The 27748-nt window shown below is 42.1% G+C and overlaps 1 protein-coding gene across 2 annotated transcripts; it reads left to right on the top strand.

Annotated features, from left to right (window-relative positions):
• On the top strand, positions 1–27748 carry TBC1D2B (TBC1 domain family member 2B). 2 transcript variants are annotated; one of them, XM_008934856.3, is made up of 13 exons: positions 1–1035; positions 2365–2518; positions 7256–7421; positions 11931–12088; positions 13094–13323; positions 14670–15062; positions 15882–15992; positions 16893–17086; positions 17574–18068; positions 19023–19140; positions 19811–19996; positions 21306–21427; positions 23865–27748. In XM_008934856.3, the coding sequence occupies exons 1-13, from the start codon at positions 1009–1011 to the stop codon at positions 24058–24060; spliced, it is 2550 nt and encodes an 849-aa protein (XP_008933104.2). In that variant the 5' UTR covers positions 1–1008; the 3' UTR covers positions 24061–27748. The 2 variants fall into 2 exon arrangements, with proteins under 2 accessions (XP_008933104.2, XP_017936996.1); XM_018081507.2 differs by lacking the exons at positions 1–1035; positions 2365–2518; positions 7256–7421 and adding an exon at positions 10928–11469.

Genomic DNA, 27748 nt, shown 5'->3' on the forward strand with positions numbered 1-27748 from the left:
TTTTCCAGGATAGTGTTTTAACTGTAAATAACTAAGATGCTTACATAAACTCAGCAAAAACCATTCGAAGGGAGTGGAGAACTCTGGAAGAGAAGGAAGGCTGTGCGTGGGAAGGCAGGAAGGCGAGGTAACGGGCAGGGCAGGAGCAACTGGGAATTTAAAAGCAGCCAACAAGGAGCAGCTCCATTTAAATTAATTCCCGGTTCTCCAAAGGTGACTGGGGAGAGAATAACGGGCCAAGTGGTGAGAAAGGGTCATTAAGTTCAGGGAGTCGTGGGCAGAAGTTAATTGCAGGTGTAACTGGATGGGCTCCTGGTTAGCTGTGTTGTGGTAGCAGGGAACGCTGGAGAGCTACATCCCGTGTCAGTGGAGCTCCTGGAGCTCTGCTGGGTTCTGCTGGAGCACGTAAAACACGGCTCTAGGAGGCCTGTGTGTGAGTCCATCCGAAGGAAATGGAAGCTCTCAGGCTGAGCAGAAGTGAAGGCTGGTTTAGCCACTGGCTAAAAGTGCAAAGGGAATCCTCAAGCGCAAGGAATAGCGGGGGGATGTTGCTCTTTGCAGGACTGCAGCCTGGGGCCTGGAAAAGCTGCTGTGGTCATTGCCACGCTGCCAGAGGTGGCTGTGGGACTGATGCTTCCCTGTGTCCAGTTCTGTGACACTTAGTGAGAAACCTTACAGACAGTTCTAAGCTATTCTTTTGCCAGGTCTTTTTTTTTTTTTTATGGGGGAAATGTTTTTCTCTGGTTTCCCATGAGCAGGCAAGCAAGAATATATGAAACTAATTTCCACTTCAGATTAGAAGTGTCTCACATATCTTTCCTGTCAGCTGAGAACAGTGAACCTGCAGTGTCCTTGTGTATGACTGGTCGATTTACTAATGTTGCCACGATTTATTTATCTTATATCTTACCCTGTTTATGATGTACTGAGAGGAGCAGCAGCAGCTCCAGGAATAACTGTTTTCTGTTTAACGTCCTTGCACGGTGCTTTGGAGCCATTTGCTGTGGAATGTTGGGGACGTTAAAGCTCATACAGGTACAAAGAGCCAAATGGTAAAACGAAAATGTGTGTCTCTGATTGCTGAACGCTGAGATGGCAAATTGCTGAGCCAGAGAGAGCCCCTGGGGAAGCAACAGTTCTTGTTTGCTGTGCTGTTTGGGCTTTGTCTTGTAATTAGCTACTGCCAGGGTCAAAATATGATGGCAAATGGGTCCTCAATTTGACCAGACCAAAAGTGTTCTATCTATAATGAAGACAGTTCTGTGCCATTGCTGTGCTTCAGTGCATTTCTTTCATAAGGAAACGTGTGTTGTTTGTGGCTTTTCACTCTTTTGTGGCTGTGCCTTGCACAGGTGCCCTCTGTGATAAATAGAACAGGAAGTTAAATTGTCTTTAAAGAGCAAACTTAGTCATTTACCCAAGCAGGTAGGGTTTTTCACTGATAATTCCACCAAGCACTTGGGGAAAAGGTAGAAACAAGGCTGGCTAAAAGATAAGCACTATTTTTTCTTACAAACCAAAGGACTTAGAGGAGTGTCTCCTCACAAGTGGTAACCTTTTGCTCCTGAACAGACCCTGTCACTGGGTCAGGTGCTTGTCCCAGACTGGCAGCTGAGGATGTATGTTGGGATAACAATAACCTTTCCATGGGAGCACCTGCAGTGTCAGCTGCCATCACTTGTCTCATGGTGTTATTTGTGTATTTTCATTTGACGTGTTTTGAAAAGACTTAGAGCTGTTATTCAAGGTGTGTTTGAATTCTTGCTCACTTATTACCTGTTCACTTTGATCACTTTGTAGATTAAACATTCCTGTTGGGTTTTTTATTTGAAGTATGATTTTTCTATAGGAGCTGTTTAGCTCGTGGGATCATCAAGAAATACAATATGTAGATTTAGTAATTAAAGTAGGAGGTGTTGAGATGCATGATTAGTTTGTTGGTTTCTGCTGGTGAGAAAGCAATTTAAAAGGAAATGGGAATCTTCTTGAGTGTGTATGGGATCTTTTTTCCTTGTGGTATGGACTGTAGCTCTGTGTTCAAACAGTGCTTTGTGTGTAACTAAAAGATGCTGCTGCGTTTCCTAATGTTTGAGTGTAGAACTGGAGAAGAAGAATGCATGTGACAGCTTCTAATAGAAAATGAATTTGGCTTAAAAATCAGGGAGGGGGGTGTGTGTGTGTGTGCATGAGGTGCCTCTGGTACACTGGTGGTTATTTCTTGTAAATCCTGCTGGTTCTGAGTGATGGTCCCTTGCTGCTCTGCTCGTTATCTGGGTTGGTTTTCCTGCTGCTCTTGGAATTGCTGTGTTCATGCAGCAGAGAACACGCAGCGATCTCACCACTGCTCTGGCTCTGTGTGCTCAGGCTGCCACTCGTCAGGACATGACCTACTGGCTGCAGGAGCTCCAGCAGAAGAGGTGGGAATATTGCAACAACGTGGACGCAGCCAAGAGGGACAGCCGGACCTCCCCCACCCCCAGTGACTTCTCCAAAGGTCTTGTTGCCAAAGACAATCCCGGTACGTTGGAAACTGGAGTAAAACCAGAAGGATGTCTCTCTTCAGTGTCAGCTCAGCAGTACAAGGCTGTGCTGAGAACAGCCTTGGAAGGTTGTTTTTTTTTTTTTTTGCACCTTGTTTCTGTATAAACTTTGTTTACGGTGCTATAATTATTTAACATAAATGTAATTTTATATGTGATTTCGTATCTCTTAAAAAATCTGTGGATTTCTTGTAAAACATATTTTTAGAAATGAAGTAAAATGGAGTAGTGTTATGACTGGGTTTCATAAGTACAGCTTAGATTAGGCAAGTTGTCTTTCAGTGCTTGCAATATCTTAGTGTAGTAAATATCCTGAGGTGTAAACTCCAGGTTTTAATGTGAAAAAGTATTTTTTGGGTTCTGAATGACCATACTTTGTTCCCTAAAAAGTACGGTATGGTGGATCTGTCTGACTCTGATAAAAATGTCTTGCCTTTTAAAACTGGAAAACTGTTTACCCTGATACTACACAAGTGAAATTCAGTCTTTGTAATATGTTTAGGCAAGGAAAATGTAATTTCAGTGTCAGTTATAAAAATGTATTGGTGTATTATACAAAGCTATTCTGTATTTTTTACTACATTGCTCAGGCACTTGTGAATTGTTTTATTTCTGAGCCCCTACAGAAATGGATTGCTTGCTGGTTTCTGTTCTCCATAAATAAGCCTGAGTAAAATCCTGTCCTGTGCCAAGTTAGGCATTAGTAAAACTCTCTTGGGTCAGACATATTTCATCACCAGATTACATATTTGGTTCATCTCAATTTGCTATGTTAAGTGTTGTTTTCCCCAGGCTTCTGCCCTCCCCCAGGTCAGATCCAGGCTGCAGGGTTGCTCTCTAACCCGGTTTGTGCTTTCCCTCTGCCGTAGCTGTGAGCTCAGCTCGGCTGTGCTGAGCTCTGTGTCCCTGGGGGCTCAGCCTGGCTTTGAGCCCCTGCAGTGATCCCTGCTGGGAGCAGGGCCCAGCTCCTCCCGTGGGCAGTGCCCCTGAGCTGGCAGGGAGCAGCTGCTTCTCCACGGTGGTTTTTGGCCAGTGTAGTTTCCAGGAGCGGTTTACTGTAGGGCCAGGTGAGTGCCAGGATTATCCTGGGAAATTGTTGGGAATGCCAGGTGGGATGGCTTGAGAGCACCTTTGTGGCCACACACAGCCTGGCTGGCAGCTTGTCACACTGGTTGGTGCTGGTGGTGGGAAGGGGAGCAGCCTTTTGCTCTCCCAGCCCTTTGCCTTTCTGCCTTCAGCCTCTCGCTCTCTGCTCCGCAGGCTCCCTTTTTGTGTCCTGTTGTCTGACCCTGTGCCGAGCTGGGGGAGCTCAAATGTTAGCCAGAAAGGAAGACTTCTTTGTCATTTCTGCCAGATTAAGGAGTGGAATATGTTTACTGGGCAATCAGGTGACTGCCAGAGCTGATGGAAAGGAGGGAACAAGGCACAGTGGAAAACGCAGGGAGGCAGAGCAGAGGAGTAGCAGCCCTGCCCTCTTGGCAGTGGATTGTTGGATCAGATCAACTGGAATATGTAACTTGGCCACAAATCCATTTGTTCTTGTTTGTGCTGCTTCCCTCAGAGCTTGGGTACAAGGTGGAATAAACCTGCTGTCACTGCACCGTGTGGAGGTGCTGCTCCCTCACTCCAGTTTGGCAGCAGATCCAGTACTTTAGTCACTGATCTGGTATTTTCCTTTCCTCTAAATTGTTGGGGAGTTTCTGGATGAGCAAGCTGAACGTCTTTGTGTGATTTTTTTTTTTTTAATTATTATTATCTGAATTTGTTTTTAATTTAAATTATTATTGTTTTTAAATCTAGGACAAGGAATGTCAAGGTAAGATAGAGGAGCTCAACAGGCCCATCCCTTTCAGGGACAGCCTGCAGTTAAACTGCATTATGTGTCATTTGGAACTGCATCTTGAGTATCTCATTTTTTAGGACAGATCACAGTGATGGCTTTATTGTCAGCTGAAGTGTTTAAGTAAGAATTCCTTCTGGGGGAAATGCAAAGAGCCTGAGTGATTGATGATTGTTTCTTCTTTTTAATCAAGTGCTCCAAAAGTTTCCTGTAGAATTAGGGGATTCTCTAAGGCTCTGGTTTGGTGTTGATGACTAAGATGTGCTTTATACTGGAGCATAGAAATTGGTTTGTTTTGCTGGTGCCTTAGTGCAGATGCTCTCACTAATGTTTTAAAAGGGGAAGTGGTCTGTCTTCAGTCCAAAACCAGAACTGCTTACTGGAACCTTGCCTGTTTTGTCCTCTCCTTGGCCTGTCCCTTCCCAGTTTAGAAATCTGGACTAACAGGAACATACATAAAGCCAAGGTGCTGCTTTGTGGATCAACCTTGAAAGGTTTTTAAGAACGTTCAATGTAGTGAAAATTACTTTATTTGTCAGAGTGGGATGTGGGAAAGTTCGTGTTGCAAAAATTAGACTGCAGGATTTGTCATGGAACTGCCTTGCTACCATGGAAGTCAAATTATTTATTCCTTATGGGAAATGGAATTATTATTTTTTCTCTTGAAATTGATTGAATATTAAAGTAGGTTTTATAATTTCAGTTCTTGGTGATGTTATTCCTCACCTCTTAATTTGCACTAATACAAAACCCAATGTCATGCATTTGTAAGATTGTTGTGTTTTGAGAGAAGTTTAAAAACAAGATTTTATTTATTTATTTATTTTTTTACGTGATGATTGCATTAACAAGCACATGAATTAGTTGTGCTCACCTGCTGTGCAGTCCCTCCCTCTGACCAAACCACTGGCAGGGATCAAGCACAAGGAGCAGCCTCAGGTTCAGCCACACCTGGCAGGTCTGGGAGAGGAAATGCACGTGTTAGGAACTCAGCTCTTGAGCAGTTCCTTTACCTGGGCCATCCCAAAAGGGATTTGGCAGCTTTTGGTGAATGGTGCAGGTAGAAGATGAAACAAGCTGTGAGTATGAAGGCAGAATGTCAGTATTCCAGCCTGGCTTTGGGTATCCATGAGTTTTTGTGCTTTGTGGTTTGAGGGCTTGTTTGTTTCCTTTTGGGATGGTGTTTGAGTTGGTTTTTTTGGTTTTGTTTGTTTTTGGTTTTGTTTTGGTTTTTTTGTTGGTTGGTTGGTTGGTTTGGGGTTTAGTTTTTTTTTTTTAGTTTTGGTTTTGTTTTGTTTTCATTAAAACCTATTGTCTCTGCCCTTTATTAGACAGTGAATATCACCAAAAGCTGGTTTTAGCTAACCTATCTTAGCTGAACTGTGCTCAGCTCAAACAGCCACAGTCCCAAAGAACTTGGAATTCTGCTTGGCTGATAAGGCCCTGAAGCTTCTGTTCATAACAAATCAAGGCAGTGTAACTTGTACTTCTGTTTGAAACACCACAATGCACTTCTGTGGCAGATACCACTTTTCAAGGGTTTGAGAGATTTCTGGTGTCAGTTATCTTTTATACTTTGTATTCTTTATTACAGAATGTTCTTTCTACTTCTAACCTTTGATAGGGCTAAATAAAAGTAACCCTCTGCTGAGTAACTGGAGGGGACAGTTTGCTTAAAGCTGGGCTTGCTGCTTGTGCCAAGTAATGGTGAGAGCAGTGATAAAAGAGGGCATCATGATTTCCTAGGGTTTTATTAAAATCAGAGCCCATCCCAATGTGTTACTTTGTAATGCTGAACAAGTCTGAGAGTGTTGTCAGAAAATCCTTAATTCTTTGTGAATTATATCGAGAAGAATCTGAAAATTACATTTGAGCTTGTTTAACTTGCCTGTTCAGAGGCTTTGTGTAAGGCCACAAACTGCTTTGTGCTTCTCTATAATGGTGTTGCTATTCACAGTATATTCCATATTCCCAATTTTTCATTCCCTCTGCCTGCTGGAGGGAGATAGCAAGTTATCCAGGCTAATGGAATCACTGAGGTAACACAGGCACTGCAGGCTCTGCAGTCCATGTTTGACAGTGTGCTGTGTTGGAGACCTGCCTGGCTCTGTTGGATCAGCCTGGATCCTCTGGAATTCCACAGCTGTGGCTCAGGGCTCGTGCCAGCCCTGGGCTGGTTCCTGTGGGGCCGTTTGGGGCAGTGTGAGCAGCTGAGGAGGAGCTGCCTCAGCTCAACCACGGCTGGTAAATCCGTGCTGATCCAGGAGGCCCTGGGTGTGCCTGCAGTGCCTGTGCCAGTGCTCTTGGCTCTGGGAATGCCCAGGCTGGATTGGCTCAGAGCTGGCTCAAGGCCATAAAGCTCCTTGACTTGCAGCAGTGTCACTTGTAGGGTGAAGAACTTCTAGGGCGAAGCACAGCCTGAAAGATGTCAGTGTTTTTGTGGCACTGTTGCTGACTCATCAGAGCTAAGCCTGAGCTTGTTTTACCAGGGGGTTTTGCAGGTTAATGTAATGAATTCCCCTTAATTTTTATAGCTTTATAGCTGCTTAAGCTGGATGAATCAATATTGACTCATTGAGGTTGTAAATCACTGATGAAATAATGCCTCCTGAGCATCACACAAGTCCTGTTATCAAAAGTAGGTGGCTGTGGTGAGAGCTCCCTGAGGAAAACAGTTTGCTGGTTTTAAGGTTCATTTAAACAGAATGCTTTATTAAGTTATGTTGCAATCTAAAATAAAACTCGACCTACCCTGCTAGCAGGCTTAGCAGTATATGATTTTACATAACCACTGTTCTTTTACTTATTGAAGGTTTTGCCTATTTTTCTTTTTCTCTATTTTTTTGTTGTTGTTGTTTTTTTTTTTTTAATACAGATTTGAGTATCCTAAGTCAAAATGCTTCAGCAGAGAGAGCTAGAAATATTCTAGCTGTGGAGACTTCTCCTACAGACCTGGTGGGGGAACAAGCAGCTTCCCAGCCTGCCCCAGTCCAAGCAAGTGCCATCAACTTCTCACTTAAACAATGGAGCACTGAACTCAAGTAAGTTGGGAACGTGGGAGAAGGAGTTATCAGGAGCGTGGTAGTTGCTGGCTGAGACTGTTCCCTACTGAAAGATGTCTGTGTGTGGTGGGTGGAGCTGCTTAGAAGGACAGGGGTGGTGGGGTGGATCAGTACAGTGGGATCTCTTCAAGTAAACTCTTTGTTTTACCTCCTGTTTGAAGGGTGTGAGTGAGAACATCGTCATGTGGCATCACTGATACCTGAAAGGGAGACTGGAGTCTTGGAAAGCACTTCTGGGGATGGCTTTGCCCTCTGAACCCCAGCAGGGAGCTGGGAGTTGTATCCTCAGCTTCTGCTGCTTTTCCCAGGTGCAGCATTGTAGCAGGTGTAGTGTTCAGTGCACTGGAACTGTTTTTATTGATCAAAATCAAAGCAGGACAAATCCTTACTCTTCATCTGCTTCTTAAAATAAATGAAAGCACATGGCACAGATTTGAAGTCGATGTAATTTGAATTCCTGAGCAAAACCGTGGCAGACCCTTTCTGAACAACATCAAACCCACATATATTATCCCCTTACTCATAATGAGAGAACTCTTCAGTAATAATTGCTTTAAGGAAAGCAGTTCTGCCAGCTTTCAGCCCTCCTGTTACAGTTTCTTTCTAACTGATTTTACACTTTGCTTTTCCCACACGTATTTTCCACTTGTACTTAAAGGCTGTTGCTGTGCTGGAGCAGAGCAGGTCACAGAGCAGAGCTGTAGCTCTGGTTAACTCGACCACATCCCTCCTGAGCTGTAAAATGCTGCTCATTTTCAGCAGCAGTGCTGAGTTAAACAGATGCCTTTTAAAGCTTTCTTGTTTAGCACAGAGATCTGAGAGGTTACAAAGTGGTGTTGGTTTTGGCTCTTTTTCTGGCTCCTTTTCTGTTGTTGGTTTTGGCTCTTTTTTTGGCTCTTTTTCTCTACTGTGTAGACTGTAATTGAAGTTCGAGAAAAGATGGCTTATGGCTGGATTGAGAAAGATGTCAATCCTGTTACTACATGTCGTGTTTTAGCTGGTAATGTGTGGTTGCTTGGGTTTGTGTGGCCACTTTGCTTTGGTAGAACTTAAACTTGATCATCCTAGAAGGAAAAGTACATGGAACAGTTTCTGTTTGGTGAATTCCTGTATACTTGAAACGAGGTTTATCTGCTTTTTAAATTTTTTTCTTGATTTTTTTGGAGTGTTGTTGGGTTTTTTTTTTGTGCTGTTGGTTTTTTTTCCTGAGTTGCAGATGCCATGCTTTGGGGAAGTCCAGCAGTGCCAGGGTGAGCTGCTCGGTGCTGCCTGGTTGGTGTGTCAGTGTTTCTGAGCAGGAAGGCAATGGTGGAGCTGAGGGTGGAGGGAAATACTTCTGGTGGCAGTGGCCCAGCAGACCCTGTAGCACAATATTCAAGAGTTGGCCTTCTCTGTATAGCTCTGACCCTCATGGCTTGAAGTCCTTGCAGGTCTTGGGAATGAACACGTGGTTCTCTTCCAACTTGGAATATTCTGTGAATCTATGTAAAAATCTATGATTCTATGTAAGAAAACTTCCCACTGCAGCTCTTTGAGGCTGAATGCCACCAGCCAGCAGGTCATGAGCACTTAAACTCCTGTATCTAGCAAGATAAATTTGTTTTGAGACTTGAATCTGTAGCAGTTTTCTCAAGAAAGATTATTTCTTTTTTAGCTTAGGTTTGGCGAGGGACTGGTGAATTTTCCTTCTAAAGGCTGTCCTCAGCTGCTCCAGAGAGAGGGGAGGGCAAGTATAATCCTAATTTTGATTGATTTTGCATAAATAGTGATCATTTTTACATGCTTCTCCTGAAGTGAATGATGCCCAATCAGTCATCCAAACTCTTCAGTAATGGCACAGGGGTCCTACAGCCTTTCCTATTGCACAGCCTTGGTTTGTGCTCAAACCAGTCTGAACAGAATTCCTGTGGGAAAAGTACATTTAGTCTTGTATTTTAACATGTGTGGCCTCATTTGATTGACAAGTGGTGTTCTTTCCCTGGGTAAACAGCAGTCTGTGAGTGTGTGTCAAAGGAGGGGCACTTAATGGTATTGGACCTTTCTGCAGAACCAGGACTAGATGGTTGATATTTTCACAGCAGTGAAAGCTAATTATGAACCTTGGAAAATTAAAATTACATAGTAGTGTATAAAAGCTGTAACTGTAAAAGCTGGTGGCAAAAAAAGCCCCACTAAAATGTTAGAATTTATTTTAGTAAACCTCTCTAAGCAGCAGGACTGTTGTAGGTGATGGTCTTCCTCCCTTCTCCAGCAATTCTACACCATTTAGGGCAGCAGTGCAGCCTGGTGGCCTTGGGAATATGTGTGCATTCTCCAGTGTCTTACTGGATTGGGATGGGACTAGTTATAGCTCCAATGGATGGATCCCAATGTTTCTAGAACTGTGTTGCTGGGAGCATGTCTTTGTCTTATTTTTGCTAATTTGTATTAAGACATGTAGATGTTTTAGAGCCTTGTCCTTCCTCCTGAGCACGTTTATGGTGTGTCTGACAGAGAAACTGTTGCTGTAATAGCTGTGTTTGCATCCCAGGCAGCAGTGGGGAAGGAATAATGGGGAAAAAATGAAGACTATGTCTTGAAGTTAAGCTGTGTGTGTATTTGCAGTAACTGAAGTTGAACCATGCTTTTCTGCTTTTCAGAATGTATTTTCAAGTACTAGTTGACATATACAGACATTTGGGCCTGAGTTTTTGTAATCTTCATGCCCTCAGCTACTTATATCTCTTATATATGCAGAATATAGACTTGGAAACATACTGAATTATAGTAACCTCAAGTTATATAACCATAAAATATGACTTAACCCCCAAACATTTAAAAATAGAGAATCATTAGATCATATGATCAACTGTTGGGTAGTTTGACTGTAGTGGTCACAGTGTGCTTAGGAAAATAAATATTGTTTTCAAATTTAACTATCTGATCTTTTAATCTTATTTTAATGTAATAGAAAGCAATGAAGCAGTGCCACTTCAGTGCCCTGAACAAACCTATGCAAAAAAACAGAGCATCAGCTATGATTTTTCATGGGCTTAACAGCAGTTTTTAAAGCAGTTTTTCCAGAAGTCACTTGACTTCTTGTTCTCTGTGGTTTGTTCAAGCTTTAGAAGGTGGTGTTCAGATAGGCTTTAAATCCTGGAGTTGACCAAGTGCAGAGCAGGGGGCTGTGGAGGTGCCTGGTAAGAGTCAGCCCCTGTTCCCAGAACAGATGGAGAGGTGCAGGTGACACCTGTTGATTTTGAGTGCCCTGGGAAATGTGTCAGTCACTGCCCAATTTGATCTGTTTAATTTCCCTGGAAGGTCTGAAAAACAAAATAAGGCTTCTTGCCCCCGACAGAAACTGTGATTCTTTCTGGGAGAAAATTAAAGTGCAGCATAAGTTGATCTTTGACGAGTTTGTAGATTGCTGGAGTGGTTTTATTAATAACCTTTAGGGTTATTTTTAAGTTGTACTTAAATATTTCTTAGTTCATCAGATTATGAAAATCTTGCACTATATAATGATTAGCTTAGAGTTCATGTTGATCAGGTGTTAAATCTCATGTGAAGCTGAAAGACTGGCTGGGATCATCACATCATCTTGAGAGTGTAATATGGGTTACCTTCTGCTTGAGATTTGAAGAGGAGAGAATGTGGCTCAGTGAGTGAGAGCATCTTTGAGGGCTTGGAAAGACTGCAGAGAAAATGCTGAGATAGCAAATACATTTCCAGTTTTATACCTGAGACATTAAACTGATTCCTATGGGTCGATGTAGAATCTCCTTGTCTGACTGAACAAAGGCTTCACAATACTGAGCTGTGCTAATACTCATGGACATAAGAGTGGACATTTCTGGTTGCATGGTGGTTGTGGAGGAAGCTGGGTAAGGTAACCTCATCCTACTGGGAAATGTATGTTCTTCCATGGAATTATCTGGCTGGAATTCAGAGGATGCCTCTGAAATGTTCTTGCAGATAATTGGCCATGTTCCACCTTAGGAAAGGAAAACTGCTCAGGAGTCTGTCATCAGTGACTCAGCCACAGCAGGTCTCTTGGGTGATCCCAAGTTTTGCATTAACCCAGGATATGGAACTATAACATCCATGTTTTGCCTGCATGCTGTTCACTTTAGTGCCTGGCAGTTCCTCTAAAATTCTAAGCTACAATAACTGATCAATAAAGAGATGCTGCTTGTAAATCCTAACTTTTTGTACTTCACCACTGCCAAAACAGAGGGAGATGCAAAATACCATAGTGGTCTCCTAGAAATTAATATCCCATTAAAGCAAAATAATTCTTCTGTTCTTGAAACCCGTTGATGGCAGGTGCTGTTTGGTAGGACACCCTTTGTTTTCTTTGAGCTTTTATTTGGTATTGGTTTGGTCTGTGTTTTAGCTTATTTTTACTTTGCACTGTTTGAACTGTAGTGCTTGTCTTGCAAAGCCCTTTACAGAATGAATGCAAAACACAGAAATTGTGGTCACCTTTTCCTGCTGCCTTTTCCACAGAAATTCCATGTCCTCTCTAAGAAAAGGAAACAACGAAAACCGCAAGAGCATATTTTACACCACTGAGGAGTGGGAACTGCTGGATCCAACCCCCAAAGACTTGGAGGACTCCATGGCTCTGGAAGAAAAGAGGAAGCACCTGGCAGAAGGAAGTAAAGGTAGAAGTGGGAGGAAGGAAGGGGAGCATTTGCCTTCTTTAATGTAATGTACTGTGTTGTGTCTGTCTCTAGGAAGTAGTGGAAGCTTATCTTTTCTTCACAAACCACATCCAGAGCTCTGTAAATCCATTTTTTAAAAAACTAATTCCTTATGATGTGTTTGGAATCTTCTGCCATTCAAATACAACAGAATGAGGACAAAGCCTTGTTATCCACTGTTCTGGTTTCCTGAGTGTGTTACTGGCTTTAGTTCTGTCACTTGACTTGCAAAGTTAGGAGATGAAGGGAAATGCTGAGACTTTAATTACTCAGTTGAGTGTCACTCCCTGAAGCAGAACTGCCTTTATACTCTAAATAAGTATGTAGGTGTTACATTGTCTTGCTTCTGAAATGGGGAAAAAGTAGGGGATGCACATGCAGTGGCAGCTCATCTGTGAATTGTAACTGGGTCTCAAATATGACCAGTGTCTGCAATAACCTCATGAAGATGTTTTTACAGCTCCTTGGGAGCACTTCAGCTGGAATCCAAGCGATTTGATCTGTTAGAAAACAGCTTTCTCCCTGAGTACTCCTGTGGTGATGTAAACAGAGGTGAATTGTTACCCCAGTGCCTCTTCCAGGAGCAGGGGGCTGTGATACCAGGGTTGGGTTTGCTCTGACCACTTTGGAACTGTTAATTATTTGAAGCAAAGTTTACTTTGCCATAGTTAGGGGTACCTTTTATTTTGTGTGATAAATTAGTACTTGGGGAGTAAGACACGAAGAGAATTGTACAATTCATGAGCCAAGTCTTTTGTCTGGGAGGGGAGGGGCCTTTGAGCTCTATACTTTTCCCACCAAAGGAAGCAGCTTGGAAAATGAGGCATGTTTAACTCTATTGTACTGGGTAGTTTAGAAGCTGCTCAGAGTCTGATGTTAATGAGTGTATTTTTTTTAAGGAAATCTGAATGCTTTGAAATGCCTTTTTACTAAGTGAACCGAACTAGAAGAAATTGTTTTGTGCAGGACTGACTAGTTCAGCTTTTCCATTTGAGTTTGGCCGCATTCCACACAAAGCAAGGCGCCCCTTGCTGAAGGACATGATGGGATCGAGCAAGAACCGCGCCGGCAGCGACTCCTCCCCAACAGAGTGGTGCTCTGGCAATGGCAGCAAACTGGTCTCTGAGCTGCAGCTCAAGTATCAAAGCCAGCAGGAAGAGCTGGAGAAGCTGAAGAAAGATCTTTTGAGCCAAAAGGTAATTAAGCCTTCAGGCAAAGTGCCCAAAGCAGATGGATCTGGCAGGTGACTGTGAGTTTAACCTTTCTGGCCATCGAACTGCAAGAGCTGGTTGGTTGGTGTAAAACGATGGTGCTGAACCAACCTTGGTACATAAAGAGTCTTGAGACAAGAAGGACCATTTTTACACCTGTTGAAGATGAGATCCCTGAACAAAACCTCTGCACAGTGTTCATTAACTTGGTTTATGTATCTTCCTTATTCTCTGAAGTTATTTTGTTCAGTGTCTGTTTTGTTCTGTTCAGGTAGACGCAGCTTCTTTTTCCATTAGTACTTATAATTTCTGAGAAACTCATCCTTTCAGGTCCTCTTTGTTTGTTTTTTGATTCTCTCAATGCTAGAGAGAGGTTGGGGAATAGGCCTGACTTCTCTCTACCCTAACTGCATCATCAGGAGTGGTTTTGTGAAGCATAGGCCTAGCCATAATCATCTACAAAACATGCATATAGTACTGCACTGATAGTGTTCATGGCTGTATGCCTCATAACTCCAATTTATTCAGCACCTTGCTTTATCTAAAAGAATTTCTACTCCTTTTAAGAAGAATAATTTTTAGGTCTTATATGGAGCTGCTATTTGTATTTTCTGTTGTGTGGGATGATCGAAGAGAATCCAAAGAAGGAATGTGAGCCCCATGCTTATAATCATTTGAGGAGTTATCTTTCCCAGGAGTACATTTGAGCTCCTGAGCCAGCTTCTGAGAAATCTCACTGGTCTAAGTGCAACACTGTGTTCACAGTTGCTTCTGTTTTAATAAGAAGACAAATTAAAATGGTGTGGCAAGATGTTCTAAAAAGCCCTCTTCAGACTTCCTTTTTGGCAAAGCAGCATGTATTGTTTCCTGCTCTTATTTTCTCTCTCTGTTAGAGAAGAGCTGTTAGTTCCTTTGCCTTTTCCATTCTGGAATGTTCACCTGTTAACCTTTGGGGCTTCAGCCCTCTCCCTGTTCCTCTCCCTACAACAGGGCTGCTTGCAGGCAAGGATTTTTTCAGCTTCCAGGTAACTGCTGGGCCACAGCTGTCCACTACTTTTCCTTAACCTGTTGGAGCCTTTCTAGGCAGGATCCTTAGCTCAAAGGCATTTAAACCCTCCGTGTAGACCAGTCATTGTAAGGTGTTAATCTGCTAGAAATCATGTCATGTCAGTGTTTCCCTTTTTCCTTAAAACTCAACCCGAGCTCTCTTAAAAGCTGTTTACTCAGATTAAAAACCCATTCCAGAGCTTTCTTTTGCCTGATGTGAACTTTATAAGTTATAAACCTTAGCAACTTAAAACTTCATGACCTTTTTTTTTTTTAATTCTCAGGAACTTGTTCGACTCCTGCAGCAAACAGTCCGCTCCTCCCAGTACGATAAATACTTTGCCAGCCGCCTTTGTGAGGGGGTTCCCAAAGACAAACTGGAGCTGTTGCACCAAAAGGACGACCAGATTTTGGGTCTCAACAATCAGCTTGAAAAGTTAAACCTGGAAAAAGACAGTCTCCAGCAGGAAGTGAAGAACCTGAAATGCAAAGTTGGAGAACTCAATGAGCAGCTGGGTATGTTGATGGAAACTATTCAAGCTAAAGATGAGGTGATCATGAAACTCTCCCGGCAGCTCAGTGAATGTGAGGACAGTTCATCCTCTCCAAGTGGAGCAGTAAATTCTCCCACGGCCACCAGTGCTAATAAGGACCTGCAGGAACTGGACAGACTGAAAGTAAGAGCAATGTCTCTGTCTCGATGCATAGGGGACTCTGTGCTCCCTGTAGGGGTGCTTTGAGGCTGCTGTGCTGCTTGAGGTCACTGCAGCAGCTCCCCAGGACACTTCTCAGCTGAGGCTTTCTCTGCTTGGCACCCCCTCTTTGAATGTCTGTGACAATCTCACTGAACTCCTCTCCTTTGGGCTGCTCTGTCTGCCTGTAGTGCAGGGTCCTGGGCTTCCAGGGAATTAATCCTTGCTGGGGAGGAGCAGTGATGTGAGACATAATCAAAGGAGCAGGAAGAAGTGAGTGTAAGAGGAAAATATCAGCATGGGGGGAAACAAAGAGAAAGCTTGCTTTTTTAAAGATTTTCAGTATCAAAACCGAGGCAACAAAGCATGTGGAATGGCAAAGGGAAGCTCTGAGGAGACAAAAAGGGAGGAATTTAAGAACCTGTTTTACTAATGCTCCTACAGGTCTTATTAATGCCTTTTTTTTGAACCTCAATGAATGTGTCACAAGTTCTTAATGGAGTTACTGAAGTTATCCACTTTGCTCTAAACATGCTTCTTTTTGCCTTTGGATAAATGTTGTATTCCAAATTGATTAACACTCCAAGGAATTTGGAATACAAGTAAGTAACTTAAAATATGCATAAACATTCATCATACCTTTCCTATATGAGACCCTGGTAAGTTTTAAACCTGATAAATGCTATTAGTAGCTGCTGTTTCCATGTTCTGAGGTGTGCTTTCTCTGGCAGGCATTTACTGTTTGTAAAATATTTTTTATTAAAAATCTAGTTTGCCTTTTTTTTTTTTTTTTTTAATCCACAGGACAATCTTCAGGGTTATAAGACCCAGAATAAATTTTTAAATAAGGAGATTTTGGAACTTTCTGCTCTACGAAGAAGCGCAGAAGCAAGAGAGAGAGAATGGCAGGCAAAGGTCAGACTAACACAGCATGTTCTCATTTTGGAAATGTCTAAAAGGTTTTCAAAATTTTAGCTGTAAATCTACCTAGGAAAGTGGAACAAGTTAAAAATCCCCCTTAACTCAGTCCTTACAGACCAATCTTTCTGGATAGGTTCTTGAAAGAAGTAATTTGCTGTAAATTTAAATTTGCTGGTGAAAGTTTTTTTGTAACTTATGAACACAGGCCTATATATTTCTCTGAAAACATTATTTCCTCAGAATTCAGGGTGTGATGATTTTTTTGAAGTATGACAGGATGTGTAGAGCTTTCTCCTGAGCACGAAGGGCGACTGTGATATGGTGAATGTAATTTTGGGAGTGTGTTCTTGTATAGATGAACTTGAATGTAGAGGTGTTGCAGGTAAATAATGAATATTTCCATTGCCTGGGGTTGGGAAAATAAACACACACATAGAGATGGTAGGCTTTGCCTCTGGTTTTTTGGAAGCAAAGCCCACAGTGACCAGGTTTAAATGCTGTATTTCTGGCATGGAAGTGTGTGTTTACAGCTCCTACATGCTGTTGCCTAACTCATGTCTTTAAAATGCCATTTGAGTTGTTCTTGTTCCAGCATGCATAGGCTGAAGCTGTTACTTGAAAGGCACAAAATGGTTGAGTTGTATTTCATGCAGTGTAGTGATAATTTAAGCTGGCTCACATTTTCCATATGCAAAAGTACATCTGGTGCAAAACATCAGATCTGCTTTGCTGCCTTATGTTTGCTGGTGCTACACAAATGGGAAAGTCAAGCTGACTGTTCCTGACTTACAGGTTTCTGAGCAACATAAACCAACAGAATCACACTGAACCAGATTTTAAAAGAAGTGTAGCACAAAGTGTCTGAAGACTTACATAGTATATTGTTTTCTGCAGTACACCAGCTTGGAAGCCAAACTCTGCCAGATTGAAAGTAAATACTTGATCTTGCTTCAAGAAATGAAAACTCCAGTTTGTTCTGAGGAGCAGAGTCCTGCTCGTGAGGTCATCACACAGCTACTGGAAGATGCCTTGAAAGCAGAAACCAGTGAACAACCAGAACAGGCCTTTTTCAAACCACACCTGGTCAGGTAATTTGGTCCTGTTCAAATAAATGTCTGTGTGCCTTGGTCAGTGAAGGGGCTGCAGTCCCAGCAGGGAAAGTCTCTGGTGTTGGGAGTGCAACTGCCAGAGTCTCCTGAATGGTCAGACTGGGAAGTTCCCTTAACACATTTATTGGTTTATTGAGATAGTATACAACTTAGACTCAAATGTTGCCATACAGCTGCTGAAGGCGAGTTACTGAAGAGTTGGGTTCATTTGAACTTGACCCTGTTCTTAAAGTGCTTAATTTGTATGGTAATACATACTGGAATATGGCCCCAAGTCTTTTATATATGGAATTGTGAAAGTAATTACTAAATAAAAGATATATTTCAGAAAAATGTGTAATAATTGTTAAAACTTGACAGCTATGGAGAGTGGCTTTGGACTAACTCTGATGGGAATGTGGGAGTTTCAGGGCTGCTGAACACATGTAAAACCTTTTTTTTTTTTCCTTTTTTTTTCCCATTGCAGTGAATATGATATATATGGGTTTCAGACAGTCCCAGAGGATGATGAGGAGGAGAAACTAGTAGCAAAATCACGAGCTTTGGACCTGAGGTCACTTTCCCTCAGTGAAAATCGAGAGATCTCAGCTGGAGTAAAATGGGAAAACTACCTTGCCAGCACCATGAACAGGGAGATGATGCGCTCCGTGGAGCTGAAGAACCTCATCCGCTCCGGAATTCCACACGAACACCGCTCCAAGATCTGGAAGTGGTGTGTCAATCTCCACGTTAAAAAATTCAAGGACAGCACAGTACCTGGGTACTTCCAAACCTTGCTTCAAAATGCTCTGGAGAAACAAAACCCTGCATCCAAACAGATTGAGTTGGATCTCCTGAGGACTTTGCCCAACAACAAACATTATTCCTCCCCGACATCCGAAGGGATCCAGAAGCTGCGGAATGTGCTGCTGGCATTTTCCTGGAGAAATCCTGATATAGGATATTGCCAAGGGCTCAACAGGTGAGATATTGCTAATCCTGAGTAATGAGCCTTTCAAATCCCAAATGTAGCAACACGCCGTGGAACAGAGGTTTGCCTTATGGGCTGTATGCTCAGCATTTACGGTGTTTTAAGAAACAAATAACTGGCACGTTTTTTAAAACAATTAAAAAACCCAGATGACCTGGATAGTGAATTCTGTAAAATCAGCTTGGCAAAAAACATGGAACTGAAATTAAATCACGTAAGAAATGGGATACGTGAATGTAGTTTTACATTGACTTTGTATCACTTGTCGGGGATTGAGTTGCTTTTGTGTGCAAGAATTTGTTAGTTTTTTTCTTAAAACGAGCAGAAATAAGTGCTTGAAAGCTTTTTTTATATTGTTAAGGCCACAAATTTCAGCATTTCACTCTGATGTCTTCAATCAGAATAGCAGAATTCTCTGTGTTGAGAGAGCTAAAATCAGCAGCACCAGCACTTGAAGAAATTCTTAGAACAAGTTCAGCCTTTAAAATATTTTAGGGCTTTTTATTTTCATTAAAAGATGATGGTGTTATTTATGTTTATCTTAAGGGAGATAAAGCAAATGTGCTAGAAAGGATTTTTCTAATCTTAAAACAACTTTGTGTGTAATTCAAGAGCCATCTGTTCTTTCTTCTCTTCAATAAGAAAAGACAAAAGTCTGGGAATCAAGTATTATATTTAGGACTTGGAAGCTTCTTATTATTTTGTCTTAGTTCCTGGGAAAATGGCTTCTAGAAAATCACTTGGGTCTTGCCTTTATCTGATTTCTTATTTAGCTGAATAAAAACACTTGGTGTGGCTGAGAAGGCCCCATCTGAAACTTCAGTAACAGTGTTGCTGTTTAGTGCTCTCCTGATCTACCTCAGCTGAACAAAACCACTTTATTGTAATGGTTCTTAATATAGTTTGTGATGCTATAATAATCCCTAAAATAAACCCTCTTTTCAGGTTGGTGGCAATTGCACTCCTGTACTTGGAACAGGAAGATGCTTTTTGGTGTCTGGTAACAATAGTGGAAGTTTTCATGCCTCGTGATTATTACACGAAGACACTGCTGGGATCCCAGGTATGTGCTCTGCTCCTGGGAACTGCAGCCAGACAAAAGCTTTCCTTTGCAACTGGCTGACAGGCCTTCCTGGGGGTGTCTTGAGTTGACAGGGGTGGGGTCCAGGCACCAGGACCCTTGTTTGGACAAGGGCTTGACACTAAATAATTGTTCAGTGCCCTGCTTGCAGCTCCAGCCTTAACCCCGCTTCTCATTACTGGCTTCACAGCATGGAGTGGATTTATCCTTCCTTTCCTCAGATCTGGGGGGATGGTGGTTATGGGCCCTGAGGGAGCATTTTGCTGTCCTGGGAGCAGTCTGTGCTGTGGCACTGCTCTGCCTCCAGGTGCTGCCCTGTGCAGGCTGCCTTCTCCATCCACATCTCTCCCAGCTCATTGAGTGCTCCTGCAGCAGTGCCCCCCTGGTGACCTGCCATGGAAACACACCCTCTGTGTGTGAGGAGCCCTGTGGGACAGGGGCTGGCTGCAGAAGCTGGCAGTGTGTCAGCAAGGGGGGTGTGCATTGGGATGGCTCTGCATTTGGGTGGGTATAGCCTGGAATTGTTATCTGGACACTCCTGGATTTCCTGGTTACCTCTTGAAAAACTTGCACTTACAGGCTGGTGACAGCCCTACTTGGAATGACTGTTGGAAAATTAGGGGCAATAATAACCTGTTTGTCACCTGTTCAGGTTGATCAGCGGGTTTTCAAGGACTTGATGAGTGAGAAGCTGCCACGACTTCACGCTCACTTTGAGCAGTACAAAGTGGATTACACCCTTATCACCTTCAACTGGTTCCTGGTGGTGTTTGTGGACAGCGTGGTCAGCGACATCCTTTTCAAAATCTGGGACTCCTTCCTCTATGAGGGACCAAAGGTGAGCTGAAGGAGCTGAGATTGTTCATTTGTTACCTGAGAAAAACTGCTCTGTTGTTACTGAGCACAGGGGGGAGGAAGGTGGTTTCACAAGAATCCTGTCACTTAAAATCACTGGTAGGAAAAAAAAGAACAAAGGAGGAAATGTGCATAAATAACCAGTCAAAGCATTTTCCATTTTATCTGTGCTCTGCAAGTTAAGGGGTTGAGTTACATGGAAGAATTTTAAATACAAGTATTTTCCTTTTGCCACCACCTTTTTTTTCCCCCTTTGAAAAAATAAAAGTCCAGGCAGTGCTGTTTATTCTTGTGTGCAGCTGTCAATGAGTTTCTAGTAATTATATCAAGGTGAGAGCTACTCTTATAAAAAAGAAAGATGAGGTGATGGAGGCAGAAGTTAGAAGTATTGAAAAGATGTAAAAATTACTTGTAACCAAGAGCTGATTTTTAGCTTTTCTCTGCAGCAAATATTTGTTTTATCTCTGCAGACATTTGAAACACAAATGACAAACAGTGACTCTATGTCATAAATCAAGGGGGGATTTGAAAGAATTTTCATTTTTCTAAAATTGCAGTGAAATAAAATCAGTGTGGGGAAAAAAAAGTCATTGGTTTCAAACACTAAAGTAGATTTTGTAGGCAACTGGAGAGAATAGGTGAGTTATAAAATAAGACAAAAACTGTGTTTGAGGTGACTGCTCGCTGGCCTTGGTTGGGCATTTGAACACTGAGTGGTTGGCTGTTCATTCACATCAGTTAAACATCTTGGCAATTTGTGAATGCAGCCAGGCACGGACTGGCAAAGTTCAGAACTTACCAAAGCAAAGGGAAATAATGCTGCTTCCAGCTCATGCCAATGGTGATGGACAAACTGGTATTAGAAATTCCTTCAGCATCAGGTCCCCAGTGTGTTGGGAAAATTCAAGGCCTTGGAAAAGAAGCTGTTTAAAAATCAAAACTTAAATTTAACTGTGAAGTAACTTAATAAATGCATTGAATAGGCCCAGCAGTCTGGATGCTACAACTGAATTTGGAACTAAAAGTGTTCAAGAATTTGAATCTCTGAACTGAGCCTTGTGTTCTGGATGGGTCTGTGGGACAGCTGGCCTTGGGTACAGCCACAACAGAAGTATTTGGCAGCTTTTGGAAAAGGGGCTGGGCCAGGGAAGGGGGGGACAGAGGGAGGTGTGATTAGAGAGCTCATGTGCAGCCTCTGTGAGAGTAACCCTTCTCCTTGGGGTTTATCAAGATGATAATGAGAGCTGGTGCATTCTGTACTTACAAATCCCAGATACTGGGTGTTTTCTCAGGTAATATTCCGATTTGCCCTGGCACTTTTTAAATACCAAGAAGAGGAAATCTTAAAGCTGCAGGATTCCATGTCCATCTTCAAGTACCTTCGCTACTTCACACGCAACATACTCGATGCCAGGTGGGGAACTCGCACTCTGTGTCCTTGCAAGACTTGTAGTGGGGCATGGGAGAAGTGAGGGGGGGCTGTTTTGGTTTTATCTAGATCCTAAATCAGGTGCAAAGCAACTAGAGATGCAGCTGACTGCCAAGATTTGCCATGAGCACTTAGATCTGGCAGAAGTGATGAATGCTGAGCTGGTAACTGTGAGGTGTGATGGAGGTTACCTGGTTTGGCTGTAGTGCCATGGTAGCAACACTTGAGAATTCCAGCCACAGGTGAAGTCTCCCCCTGCATTGCAGACACTACTTCTGCTAGCAAAGTGTTTTATGGTAAATAAAACCACGTCCTGGCTCAGGTGTTAAAAATGTGAGCCATGTCCTACAAGGCTTAGATCTGTACATCATTTAATGTATAGGCTACTGCTACTGGTTCCAGCTGATTCTGAGATATACTTGAAAGCAGAGAATAAACACAAATTAGATACTCTTCTGTTCTTCAGTCCTTACAGTTTGTAAATCAAGGTCTGGTGTTTTTAGGTTCCTGGTTTCAAGACTGTAGAGCAGCAGATTAATCTAAAAAGTCATATTGGGGTTGGTTTAATGTCTGAAGATATTCAGGACATATATTGAAGCTCACTGATTTTCAATTTAGTGCAAAATCATATATTGAAATCTGAGGTGGTTTTTTTACTGTAATAAATTCCACATAAACTTAGGCTTCTACTTTGAATTCTGCTGGAAGAGCTGTTTAATATTTTTACTTCCTGTGTTTGTTTTGACTGGAGAGAAGTTAAAACTCAATAATCTTACTCTGTGCTTGAAAAGGATTGCTGGGACTGATGCAGAGAGAAAAAAATGAAATCTTTTTTACCTAATTTGAACAAAATTTTGATATTTAATCAGAGGTGAAGATTTCGGTTTCCATTCCTTTTCTGCTTCTGGAAATGATGTCTTGGTTCTCCTGTCTAAACTTTCTGGCATGGAAATAACTTATTTTAAAGGCTTCTAATATTGCTGTTAACAAAATGAGCTGATGGGGTATCACTGGCAGATGGGGAGTTCAAGCAAGGACAGCATTCAGTGCATCAAAGATATTTACAATACAAATATGCTCTGTAAGCCTTTGCCTACAGATTTAAAAGTGGGAGTTGCAAGCAGTGGTGCAGTGCCACCTAGGGAATAAGGATTTGCTGGGACTGACAAGCCAGGATTCCAACTGCCTGGTTTCTCCTTTTTTACGTTTGTACAAGTTTTACAGCATCAAAATTTGGACAGTACAAAAGCATGTAGAACGATGTCTTTCCTGATAAGGACCAAAAGTCATGTTGTAGAGGAAAAGTTCAGAAATCTTTTTTTAATAGAGTTCATGGGTGTCCTGGGTGGGTTAAAAATCTTTTCTCAGGGAATTTTTAAGTTCAAACTCTCTAGTAAAGAAATGTATCTACAAACATGTGCATGAGTATACTCTGGGCTGTAGAGTGTCATAGTTAGGTTTTTCTACAGGTGCAAGTTGTGTTCCATGGCATGCTGTGTACAGGTAGAGAAGCTGTTGGAATATGTTCTGTGTAGAAATAGCAGGAAATCATTCTGGTTCACTCAAAAATACAAAAACTAGCCTTAAATAAGCTGTCCAAATAAGTTTTCCTAATATTTGGGTTCATCTGATAATTCAAGTAGACTAAATTAAATATTCCAATTCCCCTTTTTTCCTTAGTAAACAGTGAGATATTTTTAGGTGTAGATCAGCAACACTGATGTAGTTAACTCTGGACTGATTAGACAGGTCAGTTGCTGGGTGTGCTGTGACTGAAGGATGTGGTGCAGCATCACTCTGGGAGGGGGCTGGACCCTCTGGGGTGCTTTGCTGTGCCCTGACAAGCTTGGCTTGGCACCAGCTCAGAGATCTCTGTGCTCCAGCAGCAAAAGCCCAGAGCTTCCTTGCTGTATCAGTTTGGCTTGGACACGTTCTGTGTTCTCCTGGGCTGCATTTGTGTCATCCCAGGCTTTATTGGTCTCCTCGTTGTCGGGTTGTCTTGGTTAACTGGAGAGCTGACTGGTTTGGGGTTGAAGGGGCTTCAGTGGGTTATGTGGAGGAAGTTATCCAACCTACAGTGGGGTAACTGGGTGTACCAAGTGTTCAGTGGAGCCAGGGAAGCTCTGATTATCCCAGCTCATGTCTTCTGATCGGTGCTGTCAAGGCTGTGATCTCTGTAGCATTATACAGAGTTTGCTTTGTGAACTCCTGAGCATCTGATAACACTTCATTGCTTGAAATAACCTTAAAATGGAGTGCTTTGTAGAAATTTCTGGCAATCCTGATATCATCTGAGACCTGTTGAGTGTGAGAGACCAGAGATATGCCATGCAATAAGAACTGATAGGGATGAAGTTCAAAAGTGGCTTTAAAAAGCACCAACCGCGACTGATTTGTCTTCTAACGTTGTGTCACCTTACAGGAAGCTGACTGCTATTGCCTTTGGAGACCTGAATCCCTTTCCCTTACGGCAGATCAGGAACAGGAGGACCTACCACCTGGAGAAGGTGCGTCTGGAGCTGACGGAGCTCGAGGCCATCCGCGAGGATTTCCTGCGGGAGCGGGAGACGTGCGTGGAGAAAAGGGACCTGATTAGCGACGATGAGGAGGACAGCTGAGACTGCCCGCCAGAAACTGTCCTCTGGCAGCGAGACCAAAGGGAGGGAACCTCCAAAACACTTTATTCCCCCTGTCAAACAGAATGTAAACGAGTTGCTTTTGGAAATATGCAGGACAGATTTCCAAACCCCAGCACTTTCAGCTGTAGCGCTTTGTGAGGAGGCCAAACACTTCTGTTTACATTGTTCATGGAGTCCTTTGTAGAGCACTTAATACCTGTCTCAGTTCAGGCAATCAGCTGAACTGCCAGTTGTTTTTTCCCCCCAGTGCACCCTCAATGTCTGGCTGTGAAACCAGAGTGAGAAAAGTCCCTGCTCTGTTTACTGCCCTCATTGCCATTCTGTGTGGTTTTGGTGTAATCCTGTTTTTTGTAGTGCAGGTTCAACGTGAGAGGACATCATATTTTTTGGTCTCAGATTGGCTCAGTTCCTGAGGTCACTAACTAGAAAGGTATGGAGTGAAGCACAGGAAGAACTTTTACATTCCTTTGTCTTTTCCTGAAGTGACGTGAAATGGATCTCCAAACAGAACACTTGAATATTTGTTCTCTAAAAGAAAGCTGAAACAAGTACCTATTTACCACTGAATGTTCAGTGTGTACTGAAACACTGATATCAAACATCATTTATGCTTTTCAGGGCAGCTGTGTTGATAAAGATTCTCATTAATGCCAAGGGGTTTACAGATCAAATTCTGTTTAGAGCATTTTATTTCTCTTCATTTTTTTGATTGCAATGTTTCAAAAAAGGTCACAACCAAACTTCAGATATCATGGAAGAATGGAGCTTGTCACAGGAGTACCATGCTTTAGTAGGTAATTATTTGTGTATCTATTGAAGGTTTGTTTTGTTATGGTTTGTTTCATCTTTTTTTTTTTTCTTTTAATACTTCTTCCTATTTAGGACTTAAGGTGAAGTCTTACTCTTCAAGAAGAAACAGTGTTCTTTTTGCATGAATGCAGACCTGTTGTACAGTAATGGTAGCTGTTATCAATCAGTCAGTCAGAGGAGCTGAAAGGTCACGAATTGAAGATCCTTTTCCAACAGAAAAATGCAATATTCTCTTCTGTGCTCAGCTTTACTGTGGGTGTTGGATGCACATCCTGCAAGACAGCTGTAAGTGGACACCTGGGGGTTGAGCTGCAGTGTTTCTGCTGTGACTGGAGGCTGCTCTTTCTCATTTCATGACTAGAAGTTCTGAGGATGAGGAGGGTGTCCTTGCTGGCTATTCTCTGGGCTTTGCAGTGTTTTTTCTTAAACTGTTATATCTTCAGGCTGTTGGATTAACTTAAATGTGTCATGGTAAATCCAGGATTCAAATACCAGGCAGTAAATCACACAGCTCTGGGGAAGTGGTTAATTGGCACAAAACCAAAATGAGTAATTGGGAAGAGTCAAGTGCATCCAGCTTTTATTTCTTGTGTTTTGTTTTTCTGAGATGTAGCTAGTGCTTTATTGGGTATAATCATGTAATCATTTATAAACATAAGTGTGTGTGCAGAGAGAAATCCTGCTTTTGTTTCATGGCACTTTTTTTTTTTATTTTATTTTAGAGAATTTAGTTGTAGCCTTCTCCAAGTAAGCATATTATAAGTTAGTTTATCTGGAGGGGAAGTATTTAATCAGAGGTGAAGTTGTAACTTAGAGAACTACTTTTGATATAAAATATGCTTCCTATATGACAAAATTTTTACTTAGCCAGCAAATCATTGCCAATGAGGGACCCATGGTGCGATCATCTTGATTTGTATGTTCTTTATCTTCTAAAATGTCCCCTGCCTTGTCTATTGCAAGTAGTAGTTTGGGGTTTTTTTTAAAGTCCCTAGTTAGTCTTGATTGTGTCCTGGAGTTTGTCAGGCAGGGTTTTGATATTATTGCATGTACTGTATTCTTTTTCTACTTACAATCAGTATTTGAATACAAAAATGGGACCAGGTTTTCTAATTTTCTAGTTATGCTGGCTTGGTTTTGAAAGAGCTGGTCTCTAAATCAATCTGTCATGTTGGCTTTTTTCTTGTTTATTTGCTTTAATGTTTTCAAGTGTTAAAGTTGTGGGTTTTTTTTTTCCCTAAGCTGAAGATCTTTCTTTCAGTGGCCACTATTGAGATACTAAGGTGAAGAACTTAAAGTATGTACCTACCCTGTTTCTACAATCTGCTATTCTTTGGGTTTGAGTCTTCACTATGAACTAGTCCTATGACTTTAGGAGATGTTTCCAGACTGATTCCATTGAAGTCTTTAGGTTGTGAAGATAAAATTAACCATAGGGCAACTGTTCAGGAAGTTCTCAGCTGAGAAAACAGGACCTGTTACAAGACCACTTTTTTGTTCCAGTTGTGCTGGTGGTTAAATTTGTGTGTGCCTGTGTTGTGTGTTTCATTATATAAGTTGTTACCCAATTGTGCAGTAAAAATAAGTAGCTGTTTCTTCTGCCAGGGTGTGACTCCAATCCGTGAATGTAGGAACCTTGTGCAAGTCATGTTGTCTCCAGGTTTTTTGTCACCTTGCAAATATGAAATGAGTCGATGCTGTTATGCTCAAGTTCCAAACAAGCTGCTGGCTTCATTTTGTTAAGCCTCTTTACTGATTCAGTGATGAGTTAAAAGGTCAAAAAGTTGCAGAGGCATCTAAGCTCTGGCCACTAGAAGTCTTCAGGGAGCAGAAATGAGCAGCAGGGCAGCAGGAAGCGCCCTCAGGGGCAGCTTGCCCTGCTTGCTGTTGCAAATGTCTTAAGGTGACTTGGTTTTTTAGTGGTAACTTTGAAGAGCAGTAACTCCTTAGGGACATGCAGGATACTCAGGCAGTACTGACACTGATGGAACCAAGCCAAAATCCAGAGTGACTCAGGGTCTGCAGAAGCTGAAGTGCAGAGATACCCAGAGTGTGTGCTTGGGTGGGAGCTTGTGAAGTGGTGCCTGAGAGTTGAACACTCTGCCAGCCAGCTGGGAGGAGATTGAGCTCTTAATGCAAATAAAGACTACCAAGATGATTTTTTTAACTTCAAGGTGATGCACATATGTGCCAAGAGTTCCTTATGCATGGTTCCCACAATATGGGATGTAAACCAAACCACTAAGTTGCATCTTGCAGAATATTCCTCCATCTCCTTACACGTGTGCAAAGCTTCCCAGTGAAACTTCTGGTTACCTGTTTAAAATGTTGTATTACCTTCTGTTAAATAGGCCAAAAATTGGGGCACTACACCTCTAGTTACTAGAACTGCACAGTATTTCAGCTCTACCTGCCTGTGGGTACAGGTGGTGTTATCATCCAGTGTTATCACATTGTTTGGTGGTGTTCTTTTTACCAGCTATGTAATCAGTAAAAAGGATTTTTTGTTGCCCTTTTAGGTGTCTTCTGTGAGAGGTTCTCCCCTTCCTCATAGTTTTTGTAACCATGGTAAGATATTTCAGCAGAAAGGGAAAGATATTTTTTTTTTCTTTCTGGAGACATCAGGAATGACTGAATGGTGTCAAATTTGCCAGAGTTGTATGTTCACTCCTGTTTAACTGAGAAATGGAAGATGGATTAATTTAATGAAATTGTGTAGCAGTTTGTGACTGTTCCCTTAAGTGCCATGTCAGAAATCAGCAATATGCGGTACAAGAAATATGAATCACAAAACAGAAGTGATATTATCTTCATAAAGATCAATGTAAAGAAAAAAAATAAATTGTTTATTACTTTA

Source organism: Manacus vitellinus, unplaced genomic scaffold (genome assembly GCF_001715985.3).
Source record: "Manacus vitellinus isolate BGI_N305 unplaced genomic scaffold, ASM171598v3 scaffold_53_pilon, whole genome shotgun sequence".
NCBI lineage: Eukaryota > Metazoa > Chordata > Aves > Passeriformes > Pipridae > Manacus > Manacus vitellinus.

Coding starts and splice junctions, on each gene's coding strand:
- TBC1D2B (XM_008934856.3), top strand. CDS start 1,009: ATGTTGGGGACGTTAAAGCTCATACAG. Junction 13,324..14,669: donor AAGATCTTTTGAGCCAAAAG/GTAATTAAGCCT, acceptor TTTAATTCTCAG/GAACTTGTTCGACTCCTGCA. Junction 15,993..16,892: donor AGAGAGAATGGCAGGCAAAG/GTCAGACTAACA, acceptor TGTTTTCTGCAG/TACACCAGCTTGGAAGCCAA.